This window comes from Gastrolobium bilobum, unplaced genomic scaffold (assembly GCF_033153095.1).
Source record: "Gastrolobium bilobum isolate Gb01-03AN ecotype WA unplaced genomic scaffold, APGP_CSIRO_Gbil_v1 utg1076, whole genome shotgun sequence".
In the NCBI taxonomy this organism is placed as follows: Eukaryota; Viridiplantae; Streptophyta; class Magnoliopsida; order Fabales; family Fabaceae; genus Gastrolobium; species Gastrolobium bilobum.
The window spans coordinates 702,938-719,302 of record NW_026899578.1 but is presented as its reverse complement, the minus strand read 5'-3'; the positions used below and the strand labels follow the sequence as shown (position 1 = coordinate 719,302).

Genomic DNA, 16,365 nt, shown 5'->3' with positions numbered 1-16,365 from the left:
CAGGATACGTCTTATATATTTATTTAGGAACTTCGGGTTTTGACTAAATTATATATATATATATATATATATATATATATATATATATATATATATTGAATGGCAAAAAATAGTTATCATGATGCAATAATTCCTGCAACGAAAAAATAATTATGCACTAATGAATAATATATAGTTATAAATTCTTGTAAAAAATAATAATTATCTATTACAAGTAATATATAGTTATAATATTAATTTTTTTTTTACATATCTCTTATAATTATATATTACCCATAGTGCATTTTTTTTCCAGGAATTCCTGCACAATATTGAATTACGTGTGTTTGTGATAAGCGAGAGAGCGGGTAGCTATAAGCTAATATATTAATCAATGGACTCGATGAATCTTGAATGAGCATATTCTCCTCTTGAATGTTTGGTGGAATTTATGAGAGTTTTTATTAGGGTGTGGTAGATAAGTGAGGGAGCTGTTACCTTGAACAATATAGTTCAATGTGTCCCCATGTTTTCAAGTTAGCTCCCCATAAAACCAGCATGTCTACCTTTACATTTAGTCCAATCCGATAAGATAGGAAGCAATTTCATATGAATTAAATCGGAAGGTTCTACCGCCCCGTTTTTGTACCACAAAAAGGGAGGGTTCCTAAAACAGTAAGTAGTCTCTTAGCGTTAATGATACACCTATCCACCCGTTTTTATTAAATTAGTAGGGACGTGCACTAGTAATGTTACGGAAAAACACATACCAATTGTAGTGAAAGGTTGTCTGATCATATCCGGGACTCGAACAGTATTAATATTCCAGAATTAGCAACAAAAAGTTGCTTGGATCCTATCTACTAGGATGGGCTCGAACGAACCAAGCATGGAGCATGTCTGAAGGCTAATAATAAGTTGAAACAATTCAAATAAACTCTTAAGACTTATCCTTTATGTCTCTCCATACTGTGGAAAAAGAGACAAGGAAAGAGACAAGGCAAAAAGGTGGTGGGAACTCGTGTAAATCTTTGCAGTAGAGATGATCTTTCATCATGTGTCTCCAATAAATAAAATTATTTGCGGTTAGCTTGAACATATCTCGGTCATGAGTTATGCTACTGGTCTACATCTCGTCTCTCTCAGATCCGTCGAACCCGGGCTCTGATACCACTGTTGGAAACTCGTTGGAACAAATAAGTCCCTCAACTCAGCTTCTACATCCTATCTTATCACTAGTTACGCATGTGTTTGATTACATGACTTCAAACATCGCTCTTGGGGAGAGCTTCTCACTCACTCCACGGGACACTAAAAAAAAGTGGATGGTGATGGCCTTGTTGGGCTTCCTCCTTCAACGCTAAGCCCGAGCTCATTGAGAGATTTCTTAAAAATCCTAAGTCCTAGATTCCACCTTCTCTATATATTCCACCTCCTTTGTATTTTTCGTTTTTTCCGCTATGATGGACGACTTGGTAATTCAGGCCAAGTTCAGATTGTCGAGATTTGAGATCTAAGATCTGTTTGATTGACTTCCGCACGAAGACTGTAGAAGCTGAGTTGAGAGACTGATTTGTCCCAACCGAGTTGAGGAAACCGAGTTCCCAAAGAAGGGATGGAGATAGTGAGGTTAGCCCCTCTTTATCTCTTTGCTTTTTTCCTCAGAAGATGCAGATATAAGAATTCGGGTGTATAAATAATAGGACACTTTTATTTATTTGGGTGGGCTTTTACACTTCAACATTGATCTTAGACTTGCGAATAATCCTCTATAAAGTAATAACACAGAGTCTCTAATATGAGAAATTCACATATATTCTAGAAGTATTACATTCAATTTACTAATATTAAATATATGAATAATATAATCATATATATCATTAGACTATATTTAATATATTATAAAATATGATCTAAGTTAAATCTCAACAAACACATTACCTAAAGAGTCACGTTAAAGATCAAGAAAAAAAAAAGCATGTAAGCGTATCATGTTTCAGAAAATGAGGCCCATCAAACTCTATTACTCCATCCCGCGAGTAAGTCAACTTTTGATATAAAAGTATAAAGAGTCTATATTGATTTTTAAAAAAGATTAAATTTAAATTAATTTATATTCTATTATGTTCAATTACTATTACAAAGGGAATTCCCTTCTATACTTTCCAATTTTTTAAAATTATCATTATTAAGTACTCATTTAATGATTTAAATTAAATGTAAAAACAAAATTCTAAGTGCAAATCGAAAATGCAAATTGATCAATGTTCTCATTTATGTAAACATAATTGTGAATCTTAATTTGTAGTTAATATAACTTAGAAAGATAAATTTGCCCTCTCCTCCTAGTTGAAAAAAATAAATAAAAGTTTTTATTTTTAAGATAATTGAAATATATATTAACTAAATTTAAGTATATATATATATATATATATATATATATATATATATATATATATATATATATATATCGCCTTTTTTCTTTTGCTAAGTTACAGTTATATCCTAATGACATAAAGCATAAGATATTGACACTTGTGAAATATATGTTAGTGGATTAGTATGCAGGGATGTGCATGGGTCGAATTGAACTGAATTTTTTGAAGAACTGAACCAAATTTATTTAAACGGTTAGATTTAGAGATTCAGTTTGAAAATGGTTCAGATCGAAACCGGTTCAGAATAAACCTATTCTGAAAAAAAGAAAAGAAAAAATTAAATTAAAGAAATAAAAAGATAAAACATTTCTGGTTCAAAAACGGTTCGGTTCGGTTCGGTTCTTGAACTAGTTTCTAAAAATCGTTCCGGTTCTTGAATTGATTCTTTAAAAATCAATTCAACTGAACTGATTTTCAAAAATAAATTATTTTAAGAACAATTTGGTTCAATTTACTGTTCAGTTCATTTTTTGTTCTTGTACACACCCCTATTGGTATGTTTATAACGCCGTGAATGGGAGCAACACAAATTTTAAATAGTTAAAAAAAAAAAAATTACCCAATTCAAGTGAATACCAAACTTTAATCAATGTTCGGGCAGGGACAAAATAAAATGGTTATGTTCTCTTCTTTTTTATTCTGTTTTTTTAGTAGAATAAAATAGAGGTGTCAAACCGGGTTGACACGACACGAATTCGACACGACACGAATACATCAATATTAATACGACACGAATTTTTATTCGTGTCAAAATCTTCAATACTGTCACGACACAAATTTTTTGCGGATTGACACGACACGACACGAATAACACGCAAAATAGGGGTCAAAACGGTAATTAACAAAAAAAATTAAAAAAAGGGATTGAAATTAAAAAAAATAAAAAACAAAAAAAATAATTTTAAAAAATACGGGTCGACACGAACACGCATACATCAACACGAACACGATACGAATTTTTTACGTGTCATTTTTTCCAACACGAACACGACACAAATTTTTTTGCGTGTCAACCCGAACACGAATTTTCGTGTCGTGTCGCGACCCGCGTGTCAAAACCTATATTGACACCCTTAGAATCAAAACATATACTTTTTTGTAATCTCATGCACTGATTTGTTTTATTTTTAAAACATACAATATTAAATAAAAATCTTATATGTTATTATATCTCATTCTAATGCGTTTATCAAATGCACTTAAATACCATGGAATGAATATCGCTGCAGATATAATTCTAGAGGATCCGTATACTCGGCAAAAGAAACATTTTATAGGTCCAGACTAATAATAATACAACAAAGTAATACCCTGTCTAATCATGATAAAATTATAATTGTAGGCCCAAATCTTAAAGCTCATTTACACTTTGTCTTTTCTCGCTTACAAAGTATCCCGGCCCATTAATGTCATGTCTATGTAAGCCCAATGAGGCTTACTTTTTCCCTTACAATCAAAGAAAGTTGTTGGTAGTTTAGTTAGTGTCACAAAAGTGAACAATTAGAGATCAGAGTATATATTTAATTTTTGAGTTTTATCTTTGAAAGAGATTTAAAGTTTTAATCCTGAGACCCATCTCAAATCGAACTAGTCGCGAAGCGATGAATCAATTAAAATATCTAAAAAAAAAAAATTGTCCCTTATTATGCTCTCTATAGGGAGTTTATTACATAAGATGTTTAAAAGACTTTACTTTTCTCAGTTAGTGGAAGAGAAGCTATTTTATGTTATGAGAGAAATAAAGTGGGATCCACCAATTAAAAAAAAACACATCTTTTTATGTGAGTATAACATGAGAGATGAATCTCATACAATATGAGAGTATAATTTTCCATATTTAAAACGTTAAATTAATCTTTAGTTGTATCCAAAAGTTAATCTTTAGTTACTTATATTATTTACAAAATTTTAATTAAATCCCAAGATTTTAAAAATATATAGCTGACTTCTTATAGTTCTAATTATATATGAACCATCAAGTATCATTAAATTTTTTTAATAGTAAACTAGATCCATGAACTCAAAAGCTTCTGACTTTTTTTTTTCATAAAAAACTACTGAAATATAAAAAGTTAAGTGATTTCCATTAAAAATAATGAATGATGGAGGAGGTTATATGTTTCAACTTTTTTTCTTAGCATTTTTTTTACTACAAATCTTGTTATCGTTGGATCAAAATCAATTAAAGGGCTCTCACTTGATATTATTTTGTAACTGTTGATTTGATTTTGATCCAACGATAACAAAATTAGTAATAAGAGATGGTAAAATAAATTGGAAATAATTATAATCTATCCCACGAATAATATATAAAAATAAAATAATGAAAACTGCTGAAATTTTTGACTTAAAGTCCACATGACATATCCATAATGTTAACTAGTCCATGAAAAATGTACTATTGTTAGTATAGTGTGTAACTTTGGTAAACTGTGTAGAAAAGAGATTTTAAATTGATCAGAAGGAACTGTAATTAATGCTCGTATTTTATTCACCATTCTTCCTTTCTTTTACTCGGTGCTAGTTACATTTTTTAAGTAAGATATGGTTTGATCAACTCAACGTTGGGATGTAGCTTTCATGCTAACGTCTAATTAATATCTTTTAGAATCAATCCTTAATTGCTTTTGAATTACGAATAAAGAACCTTTGAAACTCGTTGAGAATTTTTCGAGGCAAAACTATAAAGAATCAAATATGAACAGTGAATTGTTGTGGACCAAGTCTGTATTCTTCAAGGGATGAAGTGTATTATTATTATATTGGTATTTCAAGACACAGTGACATGGGTCAAAACTCTCTCAATATTTTGAGTGCTATTTCAGATATGGCTAAGAAGAAAAGGAATATGTAAAGAGCATGATGGCTCTATATTTGACCGTGAAAGTTAAGAATTGTAGATTCCTCCTAAGATGGTAAGAATGAGTATATATAAATAAAAAAGAAAATATTACTCTCCTTTTACATAAGATATCTTCTTTTATGTTCTTTCACTTCGATTTTCGTACCTCACTTTTTTTTCTTTTTTTTTTTTCTTTTTTCTTGTAATGGTGGGACTCTCTTATTTTCTTTTTACAACATAAGATAACTATCTTATGTTAAATGAGATTAATAAAACTTAAATAAAAAATATTCTAGGGAGAAGAGCCATAATTGTTTTGCCCTATATCTCACTATATATGTGCCTGAGGACATGTTCCACTACATAACTGTAGTGAGCTTTGCAGAGAAGTGTAAGATCTTCTGCCTTGAGATCCATATGTTCTCTATGAGAAAATAAGGATGTGACCCTTTAATGAACCTGGTTAGGCCGACTCAAGCGTATTGCGCCAATGAAAACCGAAACAAATTATGCCCTTGAATGCTGAAATTTGGAAAAAGTTCTCATCTTTCAAATAGGGAAATTTTTTTTATCCTTTTAAATGATATAAATTTGTGTTATTTCACTCTAATAAAGAGGTAGGCCCACACTTTTTTTTCCACTCTCTCTCCTCTATGATCTATCTTTTTCTTTCACTTAAAATAACACAACTTAATTTGCATCTCTTAAAATGATACACACTCTTCCCTTTCAAATAAGTACATAAAAACAAAATGATAAATACTTTAGTTCATGGCCGCCAACATTATAATTTAAAATGTAGTTTTTTACCCAACCCCAAGGCAGTGGTGTAGCCACTTTAGTGCCTGCTGGTACCTTGGCACCAGCTGGTACCTTGGCACCAACTTACTTTTAAAAATTGTACTTACAATATATAATCATATAATTAATTATAATTTAGTCATGGTTAAAATTATAATTTGACACTACCTAAAAATTAAAATATTTTTTTGATATACAAATAGAAATTAAACACACAACTTAATACAAATTACCCAAATATTTTATCACTTCTTGTGACTTAATTAAAATATATTTACAATTATAAATTATCGAAGTCAAATCTCTACTCTCTGTCTCTACCTTAGTCTAGCTACAAATTACCCAAACAAACACGCAACCCGGCAGGCACGTTGCTCGAAGGTCTTCTCATTACAACATGGAGGGAGATGCAAGAAAGGGGTTCATTTTGAAAGCTTTAAAAGCTTTAAAAAAAAGGGTAGTCTGGTAGTGATGCTCAAAGGAAAAATATGAAGTTTGAGTACTGCTGATGGTCTGATGGAGTTGCTTCCCCTTCCCCTCATCCTCTGGTAGTTTTATTTTTATATTGTTTTTTTTATTTTTATTTTTATTTCGGTGAACTATTGACGATTATCAGATTATGTTTATTTTTTTTTTCATTTTTTTGATTTATTGTTATCTGGGTTCCAATGTTCTATACTTTTGTTGATGTTTTACTTGGTTTGTTATATTGGTTTTAAGCAGTGGCATAGCCACTTTAGTGCCTGCTGGTACCTTGGCACCAGCTTACTTTTAAAAAATTGTACTTACTATATATAATCATATAATTAATTATAATTTAGTCATGGTTAAAATTATAATTTGGCACTACCTAAAAATTAAAATATTTTTTTGATATACAAATAGAAATTAAACACACAACTTAATACAAATTACCCAAATATTTTATCACTTCTTGTGACTTAATTAAAATATATTTACAATTACAAATTATCGAAGTCAAATCTCTGCTCTCTGTCTCTACCTTAGTCTAGCTACAAATTACCCAAACAAACACGCAACCCGGCAGGCACGTTGCTCGAAGGTCTTCTCATTACAACATGGAGGGAGATGCAAGAAAGGGGTTCATTTTGAAAGCTTTAAAAGCTTTAAAAAAAAAGGGTAGTCCGGTAGTGATGCTCAAAGGAAAAATATGAAGTTTGAGTACTGCTGATGGTCTGATGGAGTTGCTTCCCCTTCCCCTCATCCTCATCCTCTGGTAGTTTTATTTTTATATTGTTTTTTTTTATTTTTTTTATTTCGGTGAGCTATTGACGATTATCAGATTATGTTTATTTTTTTTTCATTTTTTTGATTTATTGTTATCTGGGTTCCAATGTTCTGTACTTTTGTTGATGTTTTACTTGGTTTGTTTTATTGGTTTTAAGGTATCAAACATTTGGAAGAAATTTGCATTCGAAAACAATTAATTAATAGAAGAAAGTTCCCATCGGTGAGTTATTGTTTTATTGATTTTATTTAATTAAGTTTGGCTGCTTGAGTTATTGTTTTATTGGTTTTATTGAATTCAGGTTTTAATTTGGTTAGTTTACAAATTACAAATTAGAGTTATTGTTAATATAAAGTTCCCATCGGCTTGGTTAAGAAGACATATAAGAATATAATTTAATATATCTCCTTCGAAATAATTAAGTGTGAATGTTACCTCTCCAAGTTGACAAGGGATTTCAAAGTATAAAAAAATCCCATACATATAAATTAATGGTTATTAGTTATATAAAATAACATCATAATTGTCTTGTTTTATTTGAAATGAGGCTTCTATGAAAAAAAAGAGAGAGAGAGAGAGGATAAGAATATAAAAATAAATCTTTATTTTCAATAAAAAATGAAGATGTACAGAAAGAAAAAAAAATGTATAGAAACAGACGTGCCTAAGTAAAGAAGTTTACAAATCAATGGTTATTAAATCCTTATTTATAAAATTCAATGTTTTAAGTTTACAAATTAAACACCCATAATGTGTAGTATAATCATTTGTTATTTCTTAAATTTGAAAATTGAATAGGTTGAAGAAATATGGGCAAGGATAAACAGAAAAGTATAGATGTATTCTTTAAGAAGAAAGTAGCCTCTGATGGTGCTACCAGTGATGCTCCTGCAAACATAATTTCTGAAAGTGATGCACTTTCTCATGAGCAACCTCCTTCCAAGTGTCATAGAATTGAGCATGCTGAAGAAATTATTATAGTCAAAAATAAAAGTTTTGAATGTGATCCAGGCAAGCGTAAGCCAATTTGGGAATATTCAGCTAATGAAGTCGATGAGATACGAAGAGCTTATTTAATAGCTGGGCCATATCAACCTCAATGCTCCTATCCGTTTTCAAAGGAAAAGCATCCTCGACGTTTTCAAGCGTCTTGGTTCAAAGAATTTTCTTCGTGGCTTGAGTACTCACCTTACGTAGATGCTGCATTTTGTTTACCATGCTATCTTTTCTCTAAAAAGGTCGGCGGACGACATGGTTGGGATGCATTCACAATCAAAGGTTTTAACAGTTGGCATAGAGTTCATAATGGAAAGTATTGTGCTTTTCTAAGTCACATGGGAGATGATCCTTGTTCACAACATATTAATGCACTCATCTCATGTGTAGACTTAATGAATCAGTCTTGCCATATTGATAAAGTTATGCATGCTCAAAGCTCCCAACAAATTGAACAAAATAGGCTGTGTGTTAAGACTTCAATTGATGTTGCTCGTTGGCTTGCTTTTCAAGGATGTGCTTTTAGAGGGCACGATGAGACTATTAATTCAAGAAATAGTGGTAATTTTATTGAAATGATCAAACTTTTGGCATCTTATAATGAAAAAGTTGCAGATGTTGTTCTAAGGAATGCTCCATTAACAACTAAGTATACCTCACCCCAAATACAAAAGGAGATTTTATATGTTCTGGCAAACAAAGTGAGAAAACAGATTCGCAAAGATATTGGGGACTCTAAGTTTTGTATTATTGTGGATGAAGCACGTGATGAATCTAAAAGGGAACAAATGGCTCTTGTCTTAAGATTTGTTGACAAAGATGGATTCATAAAAGAGAGATTTTTTGATCTTTGTCACGTTCAAGATACATCTTCTATGACACTTAAAAATGCTATTACTGAAATACTCTCACATTATTGTCTTGATATGCAGAATATCCGTGGCCAAGGATATGATGGCGCTAGTAACATGCATGGTGAATGGAATGGATTGTAAGCACTATTTCTTAAAGAGTGTCCTTGTGCTTATTATGTGCATTGTTTCACTCATCGATTACAATTAGCCTTGGTTGCTGCCTCTAAGGAAGTTTCTTCTATTTATCAATTCTTTCAGAATTTGAATTTCATCATCACTATTATCACTGCTTCTTCTAAGCGTCATGATCAATTCCAAGCTGCCCAAATTTCTGAATTTGAACATTTGCAGGCTATTGGTGAGCTTGAAACTGGTACAGGTTCTAACCAGGTAGGTACACTAAAGAGGGCTAGTGATACTAGATGGGGTTCTCATTTTTATTCTTTATGCAGTCTTCAACGTGGGTACAATGAATCATGTTCAGTACTTGAAAAAATTTGTACTGAAGGCTCAAATTATTCTCAAAGAGGAGATGCTACTGCAGCTTATAAGATGATAACTTCTTTTGAGTTTATTTTTAATTTACTTTTGATGAAGGAGATCATGAGTATCACTGAAATTCTTTGTCAAGCATTACAACAAAAATCTCAAGATATTTTGAATGTTGTACAATTAGTTTCAAGTACAAAGGAACTTATTCAAGAATTGCGAGATGATGGTTGGAAAAGAATACTTGAAGGTGTTGTTAATTTCTCCAAGCTTCATGAAATAGATGTTCCAGATTTTGATGCTCAATATATTGAAAGTCGTGGTCGTCGACAACATAATCAAATAACTATTGATCATCACTATCATTTTGATATCTTTAATTTAACCATTGACTTTCAAATACAAGAGTTAGATAGAAGGTTTAATGAGCAATCGATGGAACTTTTATCACTTAGCTCTTCATTAGATCCGAAGGATGGTCACAAAGCATTTAATGTTGATGATATTTGTAGTCTTGCAGAAAAATACTATCCTCTTGATTTTTCTGAGCATGAGAGAATTAATTTGAATTGTCAATTGAAGCATTTTCACAAGGACATCCCAAAACATCCAATACTTCATAATTTATCTTTAATTTCTGAGTTGTGTCAAGGATTAGCTAAGACAAGAAAGTCAAATTCCTATCATTTGGTTGATAGGCTAATTCGTCTTATTTTAACTCTACCAGTTTCAACAGCAAGTGGTGAACGTGCATTCTCAGCAATGAAAATTGTGAAAACAAGGCTTCGAAACAAAATGGAGGATGACTTTCTTGCAAATAATTTGATTGTGTATATTGAAAGAGAGATTGCTGAAACTTTTACTACAGATTCTATCCTTGAAGATTTCGTCAATTTAAAAGAGCGTCGTTTACAATTTTAGGTATGCATTTTTTTATTATATTTTAAATTATTTATTAAATGTTATTATGCATATATGTATTATATTTGTGTGTTTTTATATCCTTAGGACAATGCTTGGTTCATTACTTATTATGCTGTGGGAGGAAAGTGAAATTCTTATGTTTGAAATGCTTATCGGAAAGGTTAGTGTCTTTTTATATGTTTGTTTTGATATATAATCATTGATAATTGTTCATTTGAATTTTCAATGTTATGTGACATTATTTAATATATAATTTAGATAACTATGTTAGAATTCATAGTAAATTTTTTTCTTGATTAATTTGCGTAATTACAATAAATATTCTGATAATTTAATTTGTCAAAAAATGTTGGCACCACCTAAATTTTTACTCTGGCTCCGCCACTGCCCCAAGGGGAATACTATATTGTTTAACTTATCTTATACCAAGTTATATATAATATTCATCTCGTGCACTAATATAGTTTTTGCTGGTTCATAGCTTGAGATTGTGATCATAACGTCAAACGCAGGCCTCATACATCAAAATTAAAAAAATTTAAAATGGTGGAAACGGACGTCCAAATTATGTATTCATAAGAAGGTCAAGTATACATGGTTTATATAGTATGTTTAACGTTTATTGCCGTCATGGAGATTTGAACTTTTTGCTAACGTCGAGCTAACTGGACCAGATGCAGTAAATTCAGAAATTTTTACTCTTTTTGTGTGTGTGGATAAAATAAGAAACGGAAAACAAACAAACTAAACAAAAGCCAGCCTGGGAGAGGACACTCCCAGTTGGTCTCTTAACAGTAGACTGAAGCAATCTAAGGGAGGCGAATCTATGACCTCAGGGTCCTATCCCTGACTAGAAGGGGAGGAAGCTAGCCAATCCGCAACGAAATTTCCTTCTCTGTGGACGTGAGCTAGCTCCACCATCCAGTCTCTGTTTATAAGCGAATGGATCCTTAAAGCTAGAGACCGAAACAATTGGTTACTCTTACAACCATTCTTAGCAAGATCGATGGCAGTGGTTGAGTCACTATCAAGGCAAACCTTTCTAAAGCCCCTATCCCAGGCGAGTCTTAGACCTTGAAGGATCCCATTCAACTCGGCTGAGAGGGGACTCCCATGGCCCATGTTTTTCCTGAACCCAGCCAACCAATTACCTTCAGAATCGCGAAATACTCCACCACAAGAAGTGCGACTCCCATCCAAAGAGTTGGATCCATCCGTATTAATTTTGATCCAGTCCATCTGGGGGGAATCCATTTGAAGTAAGCAACAGATCTAGCCCTGGGTATAATGTTCGCTGCGGTATGCATAAACTCTCCAAGGTGAATGTTCTCCACAAGGTTTCTAATTCGGAGGAAAGTGCTAAAAGCATTTGGGGCTTTGTCTTTGAAAATAAATTCATTCCGGTCCAGCCAGATGCACTAGCAAGCAGCACCAAACCAGGTAGCTTTGTTGTCCTTTAGATTACCTGTGCCTTTCTTCATGTTTTGTTCCAGCCACCGATCCAAAGGTAGATTGTAGAATTGAGCATGGCACTTTGGCTCGATGAGTAGATTCCAGACCCTACGAGCCCAGACACAATCCCTGATCAAGTGGAGTCTATCTTCACAGCGCTGTGACATCTAGGACAAGCGGTTGAATTGCATAACCCTCTCTTCCCCCTCTGTTCATTCGATAGGATCCTATCATAGAGAAGTAACTAGAGAAAAAACTGAATCTTGTGGGGACCTTTCCAATTCCATGGAATGGTCCAGAGCTCATTTGTAGGCTGGGAAATTAGGGCAAGCTTCGAGTAAGCATCACTCACTGAAAAGGAGCCATCCTTTGAGTCATTCCATATAACTTGGTCATTTCCATCATCCGGGAGAGGAGGAATGAGACCCGCAATGATGTTAATGATGTTAAGGGGGAGAAGGTGTTGGAAAAGACTCCAGTTCCAATCTCCACTGAGACTCACATACCTGTTTACACTCTAAGGGAGACTCTCTTCAGGAATAGGAGCAGAAGCTTCCTCCAGTAAGGTATTCGAAGTGGGCAGCCACCTGTCTTGCCAGAATTTTGCTTTCTTCCCATCGCCAATCAGGATCCTTGAGTTAGCAGTCACCTCCTGCCAGGAATTTTGGATCCCCTTCCACAAATTAGACTTAGCTGAATGACTCCTCAGATTCGGAATTAAATCATCCCCAACCCCATATTTATTGCGAATGACTTTCACCCAAAGAGAATCTGGTTTAGAGAGAATTCCATGCCCAACCTTCATTAACATAGCTTTATTCATAAGCCTAGATTGTTTCATTCCCACTCCACCATTACCTTTGTGGGAGCATAAGATGTCCCAGTTCACCAAGTTGATTTTTTGATGGTCTGGTGTTGATCCCCAAATAAACCTTCTAGTTGTCTTGTCAAGCTCATCGCACAGTTGGAGAGGGAAGGAAACTGACTGCATGGTGTATGTAGGAAGGGCGGCTAATACTGATTTGGCTAGTGTAACACGTCCAGCCAAGGATAGGGTTTTGTGGCTCCAACTGTTCATGCGGGTCTGGACTCTCTAGAATCTGGGATAGAGAGTCTTTAGAGACTCAGTTGTGATGGAGAGATATGCCAAGGTATTTACCTAGGTCACCAGTGAGGCTGATATTGAGGCATTCACTGATCTCCTTTTTTTTTTGTGAAAATAGGTATTTTTCGAGAAGAACACTCTCGATTTCTCCTTACTCACACTTTGACCAGATGCTTGGCAAAAGGTACGAAGAATCTGGTTAATTATCTGAGCTTGGTCTAAGGAGGCTTCGGCAAACAAGATAATATCATCCGCAAAAAGGAGATGGGTTAGGGGGGCCCATTCTTCCTTAGGATTATCGGTTTCCAAACTTTCACATCAAGCGTAACCTAGATCAAATAGGCTAGTCTCTCTACACACAGAACGAAAAGATAGGGGGATAAGGGGTCTCCTTGACGAAGCCCTCTTCCAGGCTTAAAATCTTTCGTCCTTTTGCCATTCCATAAGAGGTTCATGGATGCGGATCCAACACACATGTCAATAAGACTGATAAGGTTCCCAGGCATCCCAATATCCACAAGGATTTCATGAATAAAACTCCAATCCAAACGATCGTAAGCCTTCTCAAGATCAAGCTTAATAGTCATCCATTGTTTAGGGCCCCTTTTCAGTTTCATAGAGTGGATGACTTCCTGAGTAATCACCACATTATCATTCCCATTCTTCCCAAGAACAAAGCTGCATTGGTTAGGAGATATCCAGGTTTGCATATACCCCCTTAATCTGCTAGCAATAGGTTTGGTCACAATTTTAAAGGATACATTGCAAAGGCTGATAGGGCGAAATTGATTGATCATTTCAAGAATTTCCATCTTCGGAATAAGGACCAAGAGGGTTTGGTTTATCTCAGAAACTTTTTTCGGATTAGAGAAAATATCCTTAATGAGTTGACATATTGATGCACTGAGTATTCCACTGAGACTGATAGAACACAGCTTGCAACCCATCTGGACCAGGGGCCTTGAATTTCCCCATGTTAAAGACAATGCTCTTGATTTCCTCATTGGATGGTGCTTCCCCAAGGCCGGCAAGATTTACTTCCTCTAGATGGGGGAAGGCTCCTCTGACAGGGAAATCATCCAGAGAGGTTTCCTCTGCAGTATAAATTTTTTCAAAGTAATCTACAGCCAAGGTTAATGATCTCCTGGGGTTCCAGAACCCAGTCCCCCTCCTCATTCCTGATAGCCTTGATTTTGTTTCTTCTTCTCTTAGCAACTGTGTTAGAATGGTAGAATTTCGTGTTCCTATCTCCCAATTTTATCCAATTGCATCGAGATCTTTGAAACCAATCTATTTCCTCTCGGATGAGGATACAATCAAGCTCATTCCAAAGGAATTTAAGTAATACTTCCAAATTATGGTTATACCTGAAGCTGAGATGGTCCTCAATGCCCTTGATTCTAGCATGGAGTCTATTTTTTTGGCGTTGGGTGATTCTAAAGCTATTAATGTGCCAGTCCATCACCTCAGTTTGGAAGTTATCTATAGCCTCTGACCAATTCTTGGATTTCCTCCAACAGCTAGAGACCAAGTCACCAAAATCCTCGGCTGTCAGCCATGAAGCTAGGAAGCGAAAAGGCTTATTCCCATGTAAATGGTCATCTGTATTACTGTTAGTAATAAGGATTGGGCGGTGGTCCGACGAGTAGAAGGGAAGATGTACCATTTCCTTGTTTTCCCACTCAGTATTCCATCTCTCGTTCACACAGACTCTATCCAACCTTTCCTGAAGCTCATTCCTCTTCCAAGTGAAACTGGGTCCTGAGAAACCAATGTCTTTAATTAGGCAATCTGTCAAGCAATTCCTGAACTCAGATGCACTATTCCAACAAAAGTCACTTCCTCCCTTCTTCTCGGATCGAAGGAGCATGGCGTTGAAGTCACCCATAACCATCCAACTCTCGTTAGAGATGGAGGAAGCAATCTTGCTAAAAGACTCCCAAAGGCAGCGTCTGTCTATCCTTCGCGGGCTTGCATACAGAAAGGATATTAGTTCGTCCTTCCCAGACTCATAATGGTGAGCCTTCGCATGAACTATTTGGTGCTGGGAGAGTAGAATTTGGATGTGAACATCAGTGTCGTCCCAAAGGACCCAAAATCTTCCTGAAAAGCCAACATCCTCTTGGCGGTAAAATTTGTTCAAACCCAATTATTTGATTCTGATATCCGCCTTCTCACCACTACACTTAGTCTCCAGAAGGACCATCACTTTGAAGTTAAACCTGAACTTTAGTTCACGAATAAGAGCTATGAAACCTTTTTTATGGACACCCCTGCAATTCCAGATAAATAAATTCATAAGGAAACACAATATAAAGGTAGCCAGGTTCCACCCAGGTTTGGGCTCCGTCATGAGGGGTTTGTCGAAGGCCCCAACACCACTAGGGCCTGATCCAACAAGATATTCTCCTGGTCCTTTCTCATATACTTCATAATTCTTTGGATATCCTCTTCTTTGGCCCTTTTCCTCTCGTTGTCTTCGGCCATGGCCAATATATTGGCACTATCAATCTGGAGGGGTAGAATTGGATTGTCTGGGCTCACCTCAACATGTTGCTTTGGGCCAGCCAACTTCTTATTGGGCCCAATGCAGGGCTTGTTGTCTTTCCTAGGAGTTCTTGCTTTGGATTTCAGGCCTCGACTCCCTAAAGTCACCTTCCCTTTCCTTTCTTCTAAACTGGACCTGACCGTATCCTAGAACACGATATTGCTGGTCCTCGGTATGCTCCCAATTGAGGGGAAGGTGGGGACGTTGACTTCAGCATCCATGTTATGCGCTTTGGCAGCAGGTTTTTGTTCCCTAAGGACTTTCACGATTTGGGGGGTGACCTCTTTCTGCACCGCCAAAGGCTTGGAAGGCTTTAAGATCTTTTTTGGAACGACATCCTTCCTGACGGCTCTGTACTGCTCAGTCTGTCTCCTAGGACTAACATCCTTATCTTGGGGACTGACCTGTCCCTTTCCCACGTTCCCTAGCCCTGGTTTTGTCTTTCCGGTCACCGGAGCTTCAGGAACCGCCTTCAACCGACGTGTTTTCTTCGTTCTCTTCACAACCATCCATTCCCCAAAAACATTTGGGTCATCCTTTTTTCCTTTCACTTCCAAGGAAACTTTGCTTGGGCCTCCATTCTCTGTCACCACCTTGAGCTTCCCATCCTGGGAAAGGACTTTCCCAGCTGCACAGTTCTCCTGGCGGTGGCCATACCTGCCACAGCTAAAACACAACCTATGGAGTC

General features: G+C 35.3%; 2 protein-coding genes across 2 annotated transcripts; one reads left to right on the top strand and one right to left on the bottom strand.

Annotated features, from left to right (window-relative positions):
• Window positions 1-8,118: 8,118 nt before the first annotated feature.
• Window positions 8,119-10,569, top strand: LOC133291663 (uncharacterized). The gene is made up of 2 exons (XM_061489964.1): window positions 8,119-9,280; window positions 9,368-10,569. Exons 1-2 carry the CDS (start codon window positions 8,119-8,121, stop codon window positions 10,567-10,569), a joined length of 2,364 nt encoding a protein of 787 aa, XP_061345948.1.
• A 3,439-nt stretch (window positions 10,570-14,008) lies between these two features.
• Window positions 14,009-15,616, bottom strand: LOC133291662 (uncharacterized). The gene is made up of 4 exons (XM_061489962.1): window positions 15,558-15,616; window positions 15,308-15,402; window positions 14,595-15,232; window positions 14,009-14,344 (listed from the first exon to the last, which is right to left on the bottom strand). Exons 1-4 carry the CDS (start codon window positions 15,614-15,616, stop codon window positions 14,009-14,011), a joined length of 1,128 nt encoding a protein of 375 aa, XP_061345946.1.
• Between the last annotated feature and the right edge of the window lie 749 nt (window positions 15,617-16,365).

What these genes read in the sequence shown, in the direction of transcription:
- LOC133291663 (XM_061489964.1), top strand. Translation starts at nt 8,119, where the DNA reads ATGGGCAAGGATAAACAGAAAAGTATAGATGTATTCTTTAAGAAGAAA. An exon ending in TGGCGCTAGTAACATGCATG is followed by an intron (nt 9,281 to 9,367) that starts GTGAATGGAATG and finishes GATTACAATTAG; the next exon opens with CCTTGGTTGCTGCCTCTAAG.
- LOC133291662 (XM_061489962.1), bottom strand. Translation starts at nt 15,616, where the DNA reads ATGGCCGAAGACAACGAGAGGAAAAGGGCCAAAGAAGAGGATATCCAA. An exon ending in TCTGGAGACTAAGTGTAGTG is followed by an intron (nt 15,233 to 15,307) that starts GTGAGAAGGCGG and finishes TTGGCTTTTCAG; the next exon opens with GAAGATTTTGGGTCCTTTGG. An exon ending in TAGATAACTTCCAAACTGAG is followed by an intron (nt 14,345 to 14,594) that starts GTGATGGACTGG and finishes ATTCTAACACAG; the next exon opens with TTGCTAAGAGAAGAAGAAAC.